The sequence below is a fragment of the Diplodia corticola genome, assembly GCF_001883845.1.
Source record: "Diplodia corticola strain CBS 112549 chromosome Unknown scaffold7, whole genome shotgun sequence".
Lineage (NCBI taxonomy): Eukaryota > Fungi > Ascomycota > Dothideomycetes > Botryosphaeriales > Botryosphaeriaceae > Diplodia > Diplodia corticola.
The window spans coordinates 606,905-622,875 of record NW_017971486.1 but is presented as its reverse complement, the minus strand read 5'-3'; the positions used below and the strand labels follow the sequence as shown (position 1 = coordinate 622,875).

General features: G+C 56.9%; 6 protein-coding genes across 6 annotated transcripts; 3 read left to right on the top strand and 3 right to left on the bottom strand.

Annotated features, from left to right (window-relative positions):
* Window positions 1-80: 80 nt before the first annotated feature.
* BKCO1_7000197 (het-s domain protein) lies at window positions 81-1,826 on the top strand (the record flags this gene model as incomplete). Its single annotated transcript, XM_020278648.1, has 1 exon — window positions 81-1,826. One exon carries the CDS (start codon window positions 81-83, stop codon window positions 1,824-1,826), a length of 1,746 nt encoding a protein of 581 aa, XP_020133516.1.
* Window positions 1,827-4,444: 2,618 nt separating this feature from the next.
* On the bottom strand, window positions 4,445-6,610 carry BKCO1_7000196 (protein kinase activator bem1; the record flags this gene model as incomplete). The annotated part of the gene is made up of 4 exons (XM_020278647.1): window positions 4,445-5,443; window positions 5,501-6,241; window positions 6,407-6,502; window positions 6,602-6,610. 4 exons carry the CDS (start codon window positions 6,608-6,610, stop codon window positions 4,445-4,447), a joined length of 1,845 nt encoding a protein of 614 aa, XP_020133515.1.
* Window positions 6,611-8,114: 1,504 nt separating this feature from the next.
* On the bottom strand, window positions 8,115-9,810 carry BKCO1_7000195 (sac3 ganp domain protein; the record flags this gene model as incomplete). The annotated part of the gene is made up of 2 exons (XM_020278646.1): window positions 8,115-8,334; window positions 8,390-9,810. The coding sequence occupies 2 exons, from the start codon at window positions 9,808-9,810 to the stop codon at window positions 8,115-8,117; spliced, it is 1,641 nt and encodes a 546-aa protein (XP_020133518.1).
* A 376-nt stretch (window positions 9,811-10,186) lies between these two features.
* On the top strand, window positions 10,187-12,130 carry BKCO1_7000194 (vacuolar protein sorting protein; the record flags this gene model as incomplete). Its single annotated transcript, XM_020278645.1, has 3 exons — window positions 10,187-10,287; window positions 10,348-10,483; window positions 10,535-12,130. 3 exons carry the CDS (start codon window positions 10,187-10,189, stop codon window positions 12,128-12,130), a joined length of 1,833 nt encoding a protein of 610 aa, XP_020133517.1.
* Window positions 12,131-12,624: 494 nt separating this feature from the next.
* BKCO1_7000193 (uncharacterized protein) lies at window positions 12,625-13,837 on the top strand (the record flags this gene model as incomplete). The annotated part of the gene is made up of 2 exons (XM_020278644.1): window positions 12,625-12,947; window positions 13,111-13,837. 2 exons carry the CDS (start codon window positions 12,625-12,627, stop codon window positions 13,835-13,837), a joined length of 1,050 nt encoding a protein of 349 aa, XP_020133520.1.
* Window positions 13,838-14,629: 792 nt separating this feature from the next.
* On the bottom strand, window positions 14,630-15,912 carry BKCO1_7000192 (nad-binding protein; the record flags this gene model as incomplete). The annotated part of the gene is made up of 3 exons (XM_020278643.1): window positions 14,630-15,294; window positions 15,353-15,653; window positions 15,850-15,912. The coding sequence occupies 3 exons, from the start codon at window positions 15,910-15,912 to the stop codon at window positions 14,630-14,632; spliced, it is 1,029 nt and encodes a 342-aa protein (XP_020133519.1).
* Window positions 15,913-15,971: the final 59 nt, after the last annotated feature.

Below are 15,971 nucleotides of genomic sequence, written 5' to 3'. Positions count from 1 at the left end.
GACGACGACAGCCTTCCTGATATCCAACTGCACATTTCTCCAGTCTCTACCATCAGTGACAGTTCGGGCAGAGGACAGGCATGGCTTCGGGTGTTGAGGGAGCCGCCGCCATTGCCGGTTTCATTTCCTTGGCCTTCGAAGCGTTTGAAGGATGCCTCGAGGCATACAAATTCGTCTACACGGCTCAGCACATTGGCAATGATGGCGACTCGGTGCGCTCAAAACTAGTCTGGGAGCGACATCGATTGCGGGAGTGGGGAGAGCGAACCGGCATTCAGACCAGCTCTCCGCAGGAAAAGCTCAATTGGAACCTTGTCGTTGCACTGTTAAATCAACAGAAAGCGCTAATGACTTCTGCGGAAGCTCTGGAGAAAAAGTACAAGCTGCGCGTTCCAGAGGAACTCATCAGTGTCAGCGACATGGAGGACGAGGCCTCAAACGAGAGTACATTTGAGAAGTTGCTTCAACGAATCAAACCGGACATCACCCAGCCCAGCAGCAAAATCATACAATCGCAAAACGGGACGCTCAAAAGGCTGAAGTGGGCCACCGTCGGGAAAAGCCAAGCTCTTCGCATTGTTGATGAAATAGAGGAGATTAACAACCGCCTGCATAACCTCCTGGACACGGCCGACCAGAAGCGGCTGCAGCTCGCCACCGAAGCCTTACTGAGGGACCTTGTCTCCAGGTCAACAAACTCAGCTGAACTCGAGTCAATCCAGCAGCTGCTCTGCCCAAAGCACTCATTCAACGATCGACAGATAGCAGCAGCCGCAGAGCTAAAGCAGATCATGGCCATCGTGGGCAAGAACAACGAAAACCACACTCTCGATGCGGCAATGCTAGTCAAGATGGGTTTGAAGCTCAAACTTCTCAGTGCGAAGAAGCTCAAGCCTTTGCTTCCTGCCTCGCGACTGGAGTGCTGTGGTATCGAACTGGGCAGATACCGCGACAAAGAGGTCCTCATCGAATGGAGAGCCACCGATGAAGAGACCTGGGACATCATGGAACCTCAAATGAGGGCCCTCGCTGTGCTTCTAGGGAAAATGGATGGCGGAGTCTTCCCTGTCCTTCCATGCCTGGGTCTTGTTTCCTGGAAGGAGCTCGATAGCTTTGCCCTGGTGTATGATCTATCTTCGGTCATCAAACGAAATGTTCCCGTCGAGCTGAAGTCCCTACATCAAATCATCTCCGAGCAGCCTCAGGCTTCGCTTAGCCGTCGTTTCGACATCGCCTTGGGCTTGGCTGAAGCAGTTCTTCAGTTTCACACCGCGGGATGGCTACATAAAGGCATCCGCTCGGAGAACATACTGTTCATCACGAATCCAGGTGTGTCATTGGAGCACTGTCTGGGCACAACTGCGTACCTCGTTGGGTTCGAGAACGCTCGGCCGGACACCGAAGATGGCCAGATGTTGACCCGCCAGCCGCTAATGGACTTACAGGCCGACTTGTACAGACATCCCTCGGCAAGAGGGGCGGATCGGCAATGCTTCAGAAAACCCTTTGATTTGTATTCGCTGGGCTGCGTTTTGTTGGAACTTGGTCTGTGGAAGAGGCTTGTGGATGTGCACTCCGGTAATCCGGATCTCGATGAACAGATACGGAGCGCGGAACGGGATGGGAAGATGCTGTCTCTACCCTCTCTTGTAGAGTTCGGATACGACACGGAGGAGGTGGCAAGGTTGTCACACACGGCAGGGCAAATTTTCGCCGAAGTAGTGGCTCGCTGTCTCACAGATGAGGAATCGGACAGCAAGGAAGCGGATAGCTCTTTGGAGACTCAGAGATCGATTGTAAATATGTTGCGTAGTTGCAATTGCTGATGGGAGACTCCTCAGTGTCCTGGTCGAGAGGGGCAGGCGTGGTGCATAGTATCCAGTAAACATATCACTTACACATAAGATGCGATTAACACCTCATCTCGATTTTAGGAAGGCTGCGGATTCGGCGTCCACAAGTGTAGAGGCAGAGTAGCTGTTGATTCATCATTGTGATACTACTAACTTGTTCAACCCGGCTTTTGCTTAGTCAAGAAACTGAGAGAGACACTCGAATCAAATCGGGTAGATCCACGACTTCCGTTGTGGTCTAGGGGCTAGGATTTGCCGCTCTCAGATACAGAGCACACCTCGCTATCAAGCGCCGGCAAGGCCCGGGTTCGATTCCCGGCGACGGAATAATCGGTTCTTTTTGCCCTCATTGAGCCCAGCGATTATCAAGACTTGATGCGTCTTTTTTGGGTGTTCTTAGAACCGGGGTGTGGAACCATTTGTGTGCCTGAGGCCTCGAACTGATGTGGGTCGTGGCGATCAACGAAACGCGGTGTGGCGGCACGTTGAAACACGCCTGTTTCGGGGAAGCCGTATGGAGCACCGACGTTGCGCCTCGAGGCGAGAGGAAGGCGCATCCGTGAGGGATGATGGACAGGAAGGGCCGAATTTGCGACGGTTGATCTGGAAAGATGTGAGAAAGGATTGGAGGCCTGTAAAGGATAGTCGGGCCCAGAACATCATTCAGAGGGAAGCGGGAGATGGACTATCATATTCAGACGTTTGATTGGATACGAGGTCTGTTCTCCAAGCCTCTATCTAACTGACTTTTTCCCGGCCTTGAATAAATGCCACCGTTTCCAGGTTCTGATTCTTCGTCCAACATGTAGCTTTCCGTTCATACGATCACTTAGCCCTTACACTCTTCTTCGCGATGACGACAGCAGGCGGGTGGCCTGGTCTGATCCGGTCGACGATCAGCCTGGCCAACGCGGCTGCAGCGGAGATGCTGCACGATCAGCGGCAACCCATTATGATCTCCCCTGCCCTTGTTGTATACGAAACATGAAACAAGACGGGAAATCTTGATTGGTGAACCTCGTGCTTCCGTGGCCGGTTACAGAGTGTATTCCTCGCACGTTTCTAAGGAACGCGTCCGCCGCTCTACATGGCGTATTCGCGGGAGTAGGCGAAGGAGGAGATATAATTAGCGTTCCACTGCAGGGGACGAGTCATTTTCCATGTGCGACTTCCTCTCCCTTTTCCCCTCATCCAGTTCTACACCTACGCAATGGTGCTGGCTAGCGGGGAAGAGACGACAGTAATCTAGAACGTCTAGATTGCGGCCCAAAGGAATCAAAGGTGCTACTCTGGAAACTTAGTCGATGACGTTAGACTCAGCGCGTTTTCTTTTCTCCACCTTCTCTCGCTTCCTTACGCCGTGGCGCGTTTGATGTACATGTAGCGCGGTCCTATGCCGTTCTAGGCAAAATAGGCCCGAGACACTTTGCCAGAACGCTCAATGGTCGTATCAGCGGCTGAGGTATCTCTACCTACTCTCGAGTCTCGACTATCTTGTTTGATACAGAACATCAAATCTTACCCGGTGTGTTTAGATGGCCCATACACATTGTCTCACTTTACATGCATCATTCTGATCAGGAAGAGGTGAAGCAGAAGTGGAAGAAAAAAAAGAATTTTGCAGGTGATGACCAATTACCACTGCGACTACTGACATTTCCTCTGATTTCCTAGCGCCTCTTCAATGCTCGGCTTAGCCGTCTCTCAATACATTTCAACATCCCTCCAATACTCATTCTTACTCCCGCATGATTTGAAGCAGAGAGAATCCGATCCTTTTTCTCTGCGCCCGTGAACAGAGCACAGCGGGTACACGACGGAAATCCGTTCACCATGAGTCGGCAAGGCCACAAAAAAAGAAAGGAGACGCAATATAAGGTCAACAATGAAAAACTGGGCATGCTGCAGGGGGGGAATTACGCCGCGAAACGCCTCGGACGACGATAAAGGAAAACGGGAGCACCGCATGTCAAATGACCAAGGAAACGAGGAGCGACAAAAGAACGTGAATGTACCAGCAAAGGAAATTGAGAAGGACCGAGAGACCGAAAAAAGCAAAAAAAAAAAAAAAAAACCGTTTCTTATCCCGGAAAAGCAGAAAATCAGGACGCCTGGAAGGAACGCCATACTGGCAAAGGTGGTAGGGATGGAGGAAAATTGACTTCGGTTCGTAGCCGAAACATAAATGTGAAGCCTCTTTTCTTCGTTGCCCTATCCAAGCAGAGGCTTCTTGTCCACCCAGCATCGTTGAAGTGAATATGCAATAAAAAGCAGTAAACAGGCGAGGGGAAACCAAAACAGAAAGTGATATCTTCAGTCGTGCGTCGTTAATCAGGAGGTATAGAAGAGAGAAGGAAATATGCAGCCCACCTAGTATGTCCGTTGTCAAATCAATTGGAGTCCAGCGTTTCCGGTGTAGCATGTGCTCCTTACCAGATTTCTTCTCCTACTCTTGCTCCATTCTGTCGTCTGTTCTTTCTCCCGGCACGGCACGTCTCCCCAGGAGAAGCGCGACCCTTGGACCCCGGTCTTCCGGCGCCCGCGCACGCAGGGAAACTCTAACCCTGGTATGCAGAGCCTCGATTCCCACGCTACTGGGCGGCACTGACCCACAACACAAGCTTGGGGCTTCGGGAAATCGCGTCTTCTAGTTGCTCGTCGTCTCCAATGCTGTAATATTGGCCGTCGGCCTCGTCTCTGTACTCGACCAGCAGCGCTTCATCAACCACCTCTTGCGGGCTCACGCCCTTCTCCAGCGCGCGTCGCTCTTGCAACTTCTTGTACAAGTCCCCAAAACGGAAGTACGCCGGCATCCTGATAATGACACAGTTGTCCTCTTCAAACCAGACCTTGATTTTGTGGGCGCCGACACCGGTTCCGGTGACGGTGCTGTTGCCGGCAGATGATGCTGACCCCTGCGTCATGCCACTGTTGTTCCGCTGCATTCCAGGATGTTGCTGGACCGGGTGCAAAGAATTAGCCTTGGAGGCCTGGCGCTGGTGGTTGTGATAGCTAGATTGCGATTGGCTGTGCGAGTGGTGGCTTTGCTGCAGGTTCCCCGTGGAAGACTGTCTCGAAGCGCCACCAGACGGATCTGTTGATTGCTGAGACGCGCCAGACAGCCTGTATCCATCCGCGCTGATGTTGGGGTCGATTTCGTAGTCATTCTCCTTGGGCTTGAAGAATTCGCAGACGAGCTCCGAGCGGGTGATATGAGGCCCCAGTTTTAGCAGATTTACAATGTAATCATCAAGATTCGCGCGGCGACCGTTGGTAATATTGTCCGTGACGTAGGTGACCGGTCCAGGCATGTAAGGCAGAGTTCTCTCGACACCCTCGACCTGACCGGCCTCGAGCGGGAAGGCGTTGATGAGCTTGATCTGGAGGTCGTAGAAATCTTGGTAGAGACGAGAGAGTTCCCAGTAAGACCCATCCTCCATCTGACACTCGACGATGAACCAGAAGATGTCGTTTGCGAAACAGTACCGGGGCACGCTTGCGTTGATTGGCGCAAGCGATCGGGCTTCGGCCTGGTTGGACTGGCGGTAGCCGCCGTTGTTGGCGGCAACGCTTCCTGCGCGCGAGTGGGACTGTTTGCGCTGATCACTATTCAAGCTCGCGTGGACTGGAAACTCGTTCGGACTTACCGTTGCGTATCCGTTCTGGCCGTTCCGACTCTGCACGCTCATGCGCTCCACGCCCTGCTGCAGCGTCTGCTGCGAGTTGGACTCCAGCTTGCCCAGCGGAATACTGCCGTTCTTGTACTCGGCTGCCATCTTCTTCCACTCCTCCACCCGCGGCACGCCGGCGGCGCGCACGGCCTCGTGGGGATCGGGAACGGCCTTGCCGGTGGACATGTCGCGGATCTCGATGAAGGAGACAGGAATCAGGCCGGGGCCACCCAGGCGGGTGATTGGCTTGGCGACAAACCACTCCGGGTTCGACTGGGCAATGACGATGATAGCCTCGCCCTCCTTGGCCTCCAGCTCGTCAGGGCGCTCGGCCTTGAAGTCGTAAATGACGACGCCGTAGACCATGGCACCGGTGCCGCCGGCGGCGCCCTTCATCGACGACTTGCTCATCCTCGCAGGCTTGGGAAAGAGGTCGTGCTCCGAGGAGGTTTTCTCGGCGTAGCCGCTGTCGTGGCCGGCGCTGTGTAGATTGGCGAGATCGGCGTGGGAAACGGAGCTGCCACTGTCTCGCACAGTCTTGCCGACGGTATCAAAGTACTTGACAGGTACCAGTCCTCGCGAGCCGTGCAGCGGGTTGCATGCCTCGTACCAGTCGGGGTCGTTCTCGCGGCCGACGACGTGCAGGAAGTCGCCTTGGGTGAAGCTGAGGTAGTGTTCGCTGTCGGGGGCACTGTAGTCGTAAAGGGCTTTAATAACCTGCGCAAACGCTGTGTGTTAGCGAGAGTGGCAATTTCGGCGATATGACTGCGCGGGCACAAGGACGCTCGTAAGGCTGGCCGGCGGGCGCGCGGTGACGCGGAGGGCGGGGCGTTGCGTCGCTGGGCAGCAGCGCGGTCGGGGGTGCTAGGCAGCACGACGCACCTTCTTGGGCGGCACGATGGCTATGGCATCCTTGGGTGGGATGGAGATGTGGTGTGGTTTCGAGTCGGCCTTGTCGCTCTTGAGCGATCTCCGGAACTAGGACGGCGGCATGTCAGCGCAGCGTTCGCGGGACTCTGCGGGCAGGGTCCACCGGCTGGGCCACGGGGCGCGCTGGGGCTGGGCCGAGGGGCTCACCTTGACCATTTCGAACGTCTGGAGCTGCTCGGCGCGGCGCGGCGAGAGACGGGGAGCGTTTGCTCGAGGGCTGCTGTTTGGTGGGGAGCAGGCAGGTTTTGGTACGGGCAGGTGTTGTCACAGGCAGGCAATCGCTTTAGCGCGCCCTGGCCGGAGCTTGGTCGCGATCGGTGCTTTGCTGGTCAGGCGCAGGCGAATGCTTGGGGAGGCGAGCAGAGGGCGGGCGCGCAGGCGAGCAGAGGGCGGCTCGCAAGCAGGAGGGCGACAGGCTGCGGTGCGTCGGGCTGGAATGATGGCTTGCACGTCAGGACGTCGTGGGAGACCCTGGCCCAAAGCGCCTTTCCTCGTGGCAGCGCGCCACCACAGCGAACAACGAGATTGCACGCCGGCTCCGCTGCGCTGCCAGGCGCGTAATAACCTGAGACTGCGCGCCCAAGGCGTCAGCGCGCGCGGCGGGGAGGCGCCAGGGTCCCGGATGCGCTCGTCTGTGCGCCGCGATGCAGCAGTTGGCGATCGCGTTCCTAGGACTCCCACGCCGTCGGGCTTGACAGCGCCTGCCAGCGCGACACAATCAGCCTTACCGCGAACCAGTGCTAATGAGCGCCATGCCAGGCGACACGTCAATTCCGCTACATATGTGCAAATCAAATCCCCAGACGCCCGCACCCATCCCCATGCCGCCGCGCCCGCTGTACCTGCGCCGCCCGCCTGTAAGCCAAGGGCAGCGCTCGCCGCCTGCTGCGGCGCCGGATGTCGGGAGCGCTGCACTACTCAGCACCACGGCCTGGGCAGCCCCATCGCTGAAACCACCACCCAAAAGCCCGTACAGCCCATCAACTCCAGACTCCCGCCGACGACGCCTCCATTTGTCATTCCGCATGCCTTCCAGCCCGCATGACGCTTGCCAACGGCTGTGCAGCCTCCCGCCCGGACAAAGCTCCTGCACGTCGCATTGACGCACCGACAGGCATAGCCACGTTCGCAACGCCCGGGCCTTGTTCCGGACAAAGGCTGCCGTTGCCGATCCTTCCAGCGTTGGGCGCCACACCCTCGCCAGTCGCATCACGCCCCGACCCGAACCGGCACCCCTGCTCTGGCCCGCCATCGCCGCCAAAGTGCCCCCTGCCATCGCCAGAAAGCCGAAACTTGAAACTTTCGTCAGATGCCAAAGACCTCGGCCCTCGCGAAAAGAAAGGTCGTAGACGATGCGCGACGCCAAGAGGTTGGAAGCGCCGTGGCGACCTGGGACGTGGAACTCGGGAAAAAGGTAGATGGAATGATAGAGAACAAAAAGAAGTAAAAATGCAAGTTGCCGTTAGGCGCCCCCGGAGGAGGCTTCGACGCGCGGTGCATGCACGCGAATGCGATGAGTAAAAAGCGTGTGACCGCTCGCATTCTGGGGAGACACTACAAGGCCGCCGGAGGCTCCGAAGCCACTGTTGCGAACACTCGGCGCATGGGCTGCGCGAGCACGGCAGGAGGTGCGAGTATCGTACCGGTCTAGTGCGGCATTTCATATTTGGCCCTTGATGTCGACCCGTCGGAAAGCTCCCGCTTTCAGCTGTTCGAAGAGTGCCGCCGACTGGGGTTGCGTATGGAAAATCACACTACCGTCATCTTTCTGCTCCAAGAACTGTTGAGCGCCATGGTCACAAAGATACTGCACGCAATCTTGGTAAGACTCGAATCCAAGCTCGTCCGTGAGGAACTTGATGTTGATGTTGGGCTTGTACCTGCGGGCACGTTAACATGTGCCATCCAAACAGCGGGAGGAGCAAAGGGACTCACGCTTTGCATATGTTAGCCAGGGCGGCTAGTCGCTCGCGCACAATGAACATGTCCATCAAGTACGCCCCCATGTTTGGAGTATCAAGGTACAATCTGAAAAACTTATGGTAGTTGCCAAGGGCCAGAGCGGAGCGGACGTCCAGGGCGTGCTTGACCGCTGGTTGTGTTTTGTCTGTGGGGGTTAGATCGGCCAGCACCTCGTTCATATCGGTTCGGTTTTGCGTATAGATAAAATAGAGAATGCGGTATGCCAGAAACTCGGCCGGATGTCCTCCGAGCTTCTGCGAATACAGTGCACGCAACTGCGTCTGGCACTGATTATACTCACCCAAATCCCCCTTCTCCAACGCGATACGGGCGTGAATCTCATACACTGTCACGGTAAACTCGTTCTTGATGTGTTGCACGGTCAGGTCCTGGCGAAGCGACTTGAACTGGTCGCAAATGTACGCGTAGTTCCCTTCCTTCTTCCACTTTTGCTTGAGGTGTTCCAGCGTCTTCTCCAGGATTTGCGGTGGACGGACGGCCTCCGGTTTCGGTGCTGATGTAAGACGAAGGTACCGTTTCTCCAGATCCTGGCAGGTGCCGACCACGGGTCCGTCGTTGGCGTCCGCGGGCGAGTCATCGCGGGAGGTGTTCCAGGGCCGAGGAGAGCTTTTGCCGCTGTAGAAGCGTTGCTGACGCTTCTCGATCTTGTCGGCGTCGTTGTCGTACTTACTGAGCCCCTTATCGCGGAGTCCTTTGGGGGTGATATGGTTCTTGTCCATTCGGTCTGCCAGGCTCCGCACTACGCCGGGCGAGGTTGGGGGGTCGCTGCGGTCATCGAGTCTTCTCTTGTTAGTTCTCCGCCATGGTGGAAGTGAGTTATCGTCAGCATCGTGGTTCGCATCGGGAGACTTGCGCTTCTTCGGAAAAGCGCCATTTGCATCCGCCATGTTCTTTTCCGGGGTCGACTGATTCCTCCAAGGCGAGTTGGCTACGTTTGCGGCTGAGGTTCGCTGGGCGACGATGATCTCTTGGGGAAGGGGGTGCTTATCCCAATCGATTTCGTACAGCATGTTGGCCTCGGTGGCTTCGGTGATGACCCTCTTGAGTGTTTCTTCAATGTCTTTACGGCCAATGTTGGGGACGGCGGAGAGGTCGGCGAACGAGCGCTGAACGTATTCGCGGACGGCCGGTGGCCACTCCACTTTCTTCGGCGGTGCCGAGTTTGCTGCTATGTGGGGTTGGGATGGGGGTGTAGACACGGGCTCAGGTCGGGCAAAGGTACGACGAGCGGGAACGGCGGTGTAGGCAGGTGCTGGGGCTGGGGCGACGCGACGCGTGAGTAACGGGCGTTCTGTGTGGTGGTGAAGCGCGTCTGGCTTACGATTCATGGCCGCAGCGCCGGGCGGCTGGCGCCATGGCACGGAGGCAGACATGGCTTACGGCTGGAGTGGCGAGCAACGAAAGCAGAAGTAAGGGTAGGCAGGACGACGAGGAGCCGTGTGGTGGGCGAGAAAGGAGGCTGGAGGAAGGGATGCGGTCGTGAGGGATGTGAGGCGGTCGGTGGAATGCCGCCTTAAACGAGCAGTCGCTTACTGGCTTGGCAGATCGCTGGGGTCCAGTGTGCAAAGTGGCAGCACCCGCGAGCGGCGCTGCCTGACCACCCGGAGGCAGAGCGGCAACCTGCCATGGCACGTGAGGAGCCAATCAGCGCGATGACGGAACTACCCAAGCTGCCTACACCTGCGGGGCGCAAGCTGGGCCGTTGCTGCTGCTGCTGCTGCACCACGCCTGCACTCATGCGCTCGCTGAATGTTCATCCACCGCCTTGACCTCACCACTGCTCTGCGTCCTGAGCTCCTGCCGGACGAGGCGCTCTTGTTCGTGCAGGATGCCGTCGGCCTGTACGAAGGGTGAGTGCTGCTCCCAGCAGCTTCGCCAGTGCGCCGCGAAGCTGATGGCCGCGTCTGCAGCAAGTACAAAATACCCGACTACCAAGATGGCCACGCCTACTTGACCTCGCACCGTGTCTGCTATGTCGACAACAAAGAGCCGCGCAAATCCTCCGTCGCCGTCAGCCTGAAGGACGTCGAGCGCCCTGAGTTCTATGTATGCGCCCGAGCGTGGGGGTGCAAGCAAGCGTACTGATTCCGAACACAGGCTGGCTTCCTGAAGTCGTCGCCCAAGGTCACCGTTTATCCCAAGCCCAACAAGCGTCCAAACCTCGCGGCGACGCGCGGTCCAGTTCCCATTAGCGGGAGCAGCGCAGGATACAGTCCTGCCTCGACCCCGCCGCGCCACGGCAGCCCTCTACGTCCCTTACCGACTACACCCGCACCTCCTCCAAGCGCGTCCGCGACGTGGGTGTGCCCGATATGCTCGTTCTCCAATCCCGTGCCATCAAACTTCGATCCCGCTCTGGCAAACACCAATACGCCGCTGCCGCCGTGCTTGGCTTGCGGCTTGAAGCCTCCACTTGTGCACCTTATCAAAGCTGCTATCGCAGCGAACCGGCAGGTGCAAGCCGAGTTACCAGGCAGTCAAAGGGCATCTGAGTGTCCTTCCACACCAGCGAGTGCGCGGATTACTGGATCCTCTCCGAGCGCCGCTGCCTTTCAGTGTCCAAGATGCACGTTCCAAAACCATCCGTCGCTGTTGAGCTGTGAGATGTGCGGCGCTTCTCTCGTCAACGCCGTAAACAAGCGTACGGACATCAACCACTCTCCAATACACAGAAACGAATCGCCTGCACCTGTCCTCAGTGGCGCGCCTATCGGCGACGATATACCGGAATGCATCAAGTTTTCCTTTCGGGCTGGCGGAGGACCGATATTTTTCGAGAGGCTGAAGGGTGCTCTCCTACAAAGGAAATGGCTGTTGCAGAGTGCCCCGCCTATCCCTAGGCCGATCGAAAGTTCTACGCCATCACAAAGCCCAGGCGATCTGCCGATCAGAAACAAAGCGGTCGGGATCGGGGGTCTTGAGCGACGCGGAATTGAGCAGCGCCAGAACAACGAGATCATGATCGGCAGTGCATTTGAGGATCTCGAGGCTTTGATGACTTCAGCCAAAGAAATCATAGCTCTGGCGGAACAGTTTGCCAGCCAGGCGAATTTGAACGGGAACGGAAACTCGGAAGCGGACGCAGCTCTGGCTCAGTCGGCTTCTGCGTTGGGATTAGTCACAACAAAGGATATGCTGGGTTCGGGTTCGGACACACTCTATATCTCAGAGCTGTCGCGTAACTTGGCAGAGTTCTTGACGGATGACAGAAAAGGCATCCTAAAGCGTGAGGGTGGCATCATGAGCCTGGTGGACCTTTGGGCCGTCTTTAACCGAGCTCGAGGGGGTGTTGAGCTCGTCAGCCCCACAGACTTTGAGAAGGCGGCTCAGATGTGGGATAAGCTCAGGCTACCGATTCGTCTTCGACGCTTCAAGAGTGGACTACTTGTTGTGCAAGGTCGCGACCGGACCGATGAAAAGACGATAGCCAGTCTACTAAGCTGGCTTCAGGAGCTCCATACTGCTGCTCCGCCTGGAGAAGCCGGTTGGGACTGGGAAACGTACGGACGAGGGGTCACAGCGCAAGAAGCCGCGGAATGGTTTGGTTGGAGTGTAGGTGTGGCAACAGAGGAGCTCGAGATGGCTGAGGAGAAGGGCGTGCTGTGCCGAGAGCAAGGCCTGGACGGCATCAAGTTCTGGGAAAATTGGATCGTGAAGCTGCCGCGCGTGGAGGATATTGTGGTAGAAGAGTAGTGCAGCCACGCGCATTTATGGCGAGAATGCAGTTGTCACGTCCTGGAATGAGTTGAGCTGTAAAATATTCTGGCCTACCATGTCTGTTAATCTGAGCATGCAATTCATTCAGCCTCTTGGCTAGGTCGACAAAACCAAAAGTCGCTCATAGCCTTCAAGATCGACCTGAGGCTAGATCATTCCGCGGTGGTTCCTATCATCTAGACCGTTGTGAGCACCAAGGAGCTGTCTTGCCTAAACGGGCATTCCTCCTCGCGATCCGGTCCCTAGACAGTGACGGCACAGGCCGATATCGGCCGCTTAGACACGGGCGCGGGAACATGGTCCATGTGGCTTGGGAAGCATGGCAGCTTGTGATAGCACTCCCTTTACCAATGCAGCTGGCGCCTCTCGGGTCTGATCATCAGTCTTCCGTTCCATACGTCCAAGGTATTAAGTTGTAGCTCGCCCCTTGGAACTGTTGAATTTGGCCCCAAAATCCAGCAGACGCGACCATGAAAGAAGCCCAAGCGGGCGAGACACCCGATAGCTATCGCAGCCCGCCGCACCACCACCAGCCGCCGATGACGCCGGCGGCTGCAACAATGCGCGGAGCTGGGTCGCCAAGATACACAGCAGATGCGGATCACCAGCGGGTCGCCGCGTTATCCTCACGTCCCACTTCCGCCAGTTTCGATGCAAACGGCACGACAGACATGAAAACCACGGCGGCTCCTTCGTGGAATACCCAAGATTTGGGCTGGAGAATCGGCGCTGACTGCACGGCGGCAGCCAGCGCGGGCATCCTTGTCGCGCCCGTTGTGACGGCAATCGATCGGTACGTGCAAATCCGGGGTAGAAATCAGGCCACTTGAGTTCGCCTACCCATGTACCGCGCCGCAAGCCTCTCCCAAGCCCATGTACCAAGACGAACACCAACGCAACGAAGGCACCACTACTTCGTGCTTCAGCGCGTCAAACAGCTAATCCTCCCCTCACAGAGCTATAATCGAAAATGCCTCCGGCCGTTCCACCCTCCGCAACTCCCTCCTCGGCTCTCTCCGCACCCTCCTTGTGCGGCCGCACACCTACATCTTCTCGCGGCCCTTCGCCCTCATCTTCGCCCTCTACACAGGCACCTACCTGACCGCCAACACGCTCGACACAACCACGTCCGTCCTGCACTCCACGCCCGCCTCGTCCACCACCGCCGGCGCCCCCAAGTTCGTCGCCACCAGCAGCGCCAACCTCGCCCTCTGCCTGTACAAGGACAGCCGCTTCACGCGCATGTTCGGCCTGACGTCCGGCGCGCCGCGCCCCGTGCCCACGGCCACGTACGCGCTCTTCGCGCTGCGCGACTGCCTCACCGTCTTCGCGAGCTTCAACGTGCCGCCGCTGCTGGCGCCCGCGCTCGCCGCGCGCATCGACCGCACGACGGGCGCCCTGGGCGACGCGCTCCGCAGACACGTCGACGCCGCGAGCGCCGCCCAGTTCGCCGCCCCTGCCGCCGTGCAGGTCTTCAGCACCCCGCTGCACCTGCTCGGCCTCGACCTGTACAACCGCCCGCGCGGCTCGCCCGGCGTCGGCTTCGCCCAGCGCCTGGGAAAGGTCACGAGCAACTGGGGAACGAGCTGCTTGGCGCGCATGGCGAGGATTGTGCCGGCGTTTGGGTGCGGGGGCGTAGTGAATCTGAGGGTGCGGAGGGCGTTGATGGGTAAGCTCGAGTGAACGAGGGATGCGGTGCGTGACTGAGAATATGCGCGGGCCAACGTTACTTGCTATGGACGACAGTACGTCGATGTCTTTGGCTAAGGCAGGGAAAGGAATTACGACCAGGATGACAAAAGCATGGCGACCTTACCTGCATTGAGACCGACAGTATTGACAGCATGCACTGCACAGCACACGTTCAGAACTTTGCGGCATGAGCTACGACATTGACTGACGAATCTTGGGTACCGACTGCACCGGTCTATTTCGCGCTTTGTCTGTTGTTCTTTCGGGTTAGTGAAAGCATATACTTAGACTGGCGTTTAGGTGTTGTATTCGGGGTTCTTGAACAGCTTGCCTAAGTGGATGTAGTAGGATAACCACCGGCCAGGCCTCTATGGCTTTGAATAGTGGCGACCATAGATAACAATGCATCAAATTACAGTAATGGCAAAAGCGACATGGGACATGATATAAAGTGCTTTTAACAGGTCGAATTCATATGAGACGTTCGGAATAGGAAAGACGAGCTGAGGCCGTGGCCGATCAAAACCACCGCGTGACGACACACCAATGGTATCAGCATAAACTTTATGAGAGCCGGCTATTTTTATGCCGGGCCTCGATCCTGCGACCTCACTACGAGCTGCCCGGCATGCCATAGAGAGAGTAGATAGGCATCCGTTGCGTCATGAACTCCAGGCGAGGTCATGGAAAGAACTTTCTGATTACTCATAGGTTTTATACCTTAGTGCTCCAGCTGCCATGCCAGGATAGTATGTTCCTCCACTCTCATCACTGTTAGCCACCTCAGGTCGTCGCCCCATGCAATCCCTCTCGGGCCAGGTTATCAATGTGCACTGGTCCGTAGTCCAGTGGGCCAACCTTATCCATCAACACCCTCTCCGTTAACATCCACAGCGCCTCGCTCAAGTCCTCATTCCTCGCCAAGTCACTCGGCTCCTCAACCTTTCGGTCCGGCACGATATACACGCCCTGCATTCCTTCACGCGGCACATCCTCGCTCGTCGCCGCGAACAGCGCGGACCGGCATCCCCCGTCGATGGGATCCTTCATGAACGGCCGCACCACTGCCGCTCCCACTTTGCCAATGGTACCATACGCCTCAACGGCCTGGTCCGGCTGGTCCGTGTTCACCGCGCCTGGGTGCGTAGCGATGACCCACGGGCCGGTCGACATACCTTGGTTGCGGAAGCCGAGCTCATCCTTGGCAGCATGGCGGGCAAGCGCGCGTACGAAGAGGATCTGGGCGAGCTTGGTGCGGGCGTAGAGCTTGGTGGGGCCGATGTCGGTGTTCAGCTCTTCGAGCGTGGCAAACTTCATTGATGAGTCGGCCATCTTGTGCATCTCGGATGCTTGGAGGACGAGGCGGCTGTTGGGCGTGCGTTGGAGGAGTGGGAGGAGAACCATGGCGAGATGGAATTGAGAAATGTAGTTGACTTGCATGTGGGAGTCTTTATTCTGCTGTTAGTAATGGTGAGGAGAAAAGGAATTTTGCGGGAAAAGGCTTACCGATGCCGTCTTTGGTCTCGCTGTAGACGCCTACACCCACACCGGCATTGAGGATCAGACCGTCTAGTTTTTCCAAACTCGAGAGCTCTTTAGCAACAGTGTCGACACTCCTCAGGTCTTGGAGATTGCACTTCTTCCATTCGACTCTAGCGCTATCGCCGTATTTCTTCAGGCCCTCTTGGGCTTCTTCTGCGTGCTCCTCCTTGTTGGACAGGAGGTAAATCTTGGATGCGTTGTGCTGGAGGAGATGAGCAACGATTCCGTACCCAATACCTGCAGAGCCACCAGTGACAGCGTAGACCTAGTTCAGCTCGTAAGCGGCCAGCCTTTTGAGTTTTATTTGCGTCAGGAGATATGTGATCAGTTCGTTTGAGATGGGCTGGAATAGACAATTGAAATCATCGAAACCTCAACGCCCAATCCCTCCCTCGAAGAAGCCACGCATGATTTTCATCCGATCAATGGGAAAACGCATTGAGGAGCAGAGGCTGATATACCTTGCCACTAAGGTCAGGGATGTCCTTGTTGGGGTCAAACTTGTTGTTACCAAGAAGCGGCATGATGCTTTATTTCTGCGTGTTGGATGAAGAGGTATCCGATGTGTTCTCCACTAAGCATG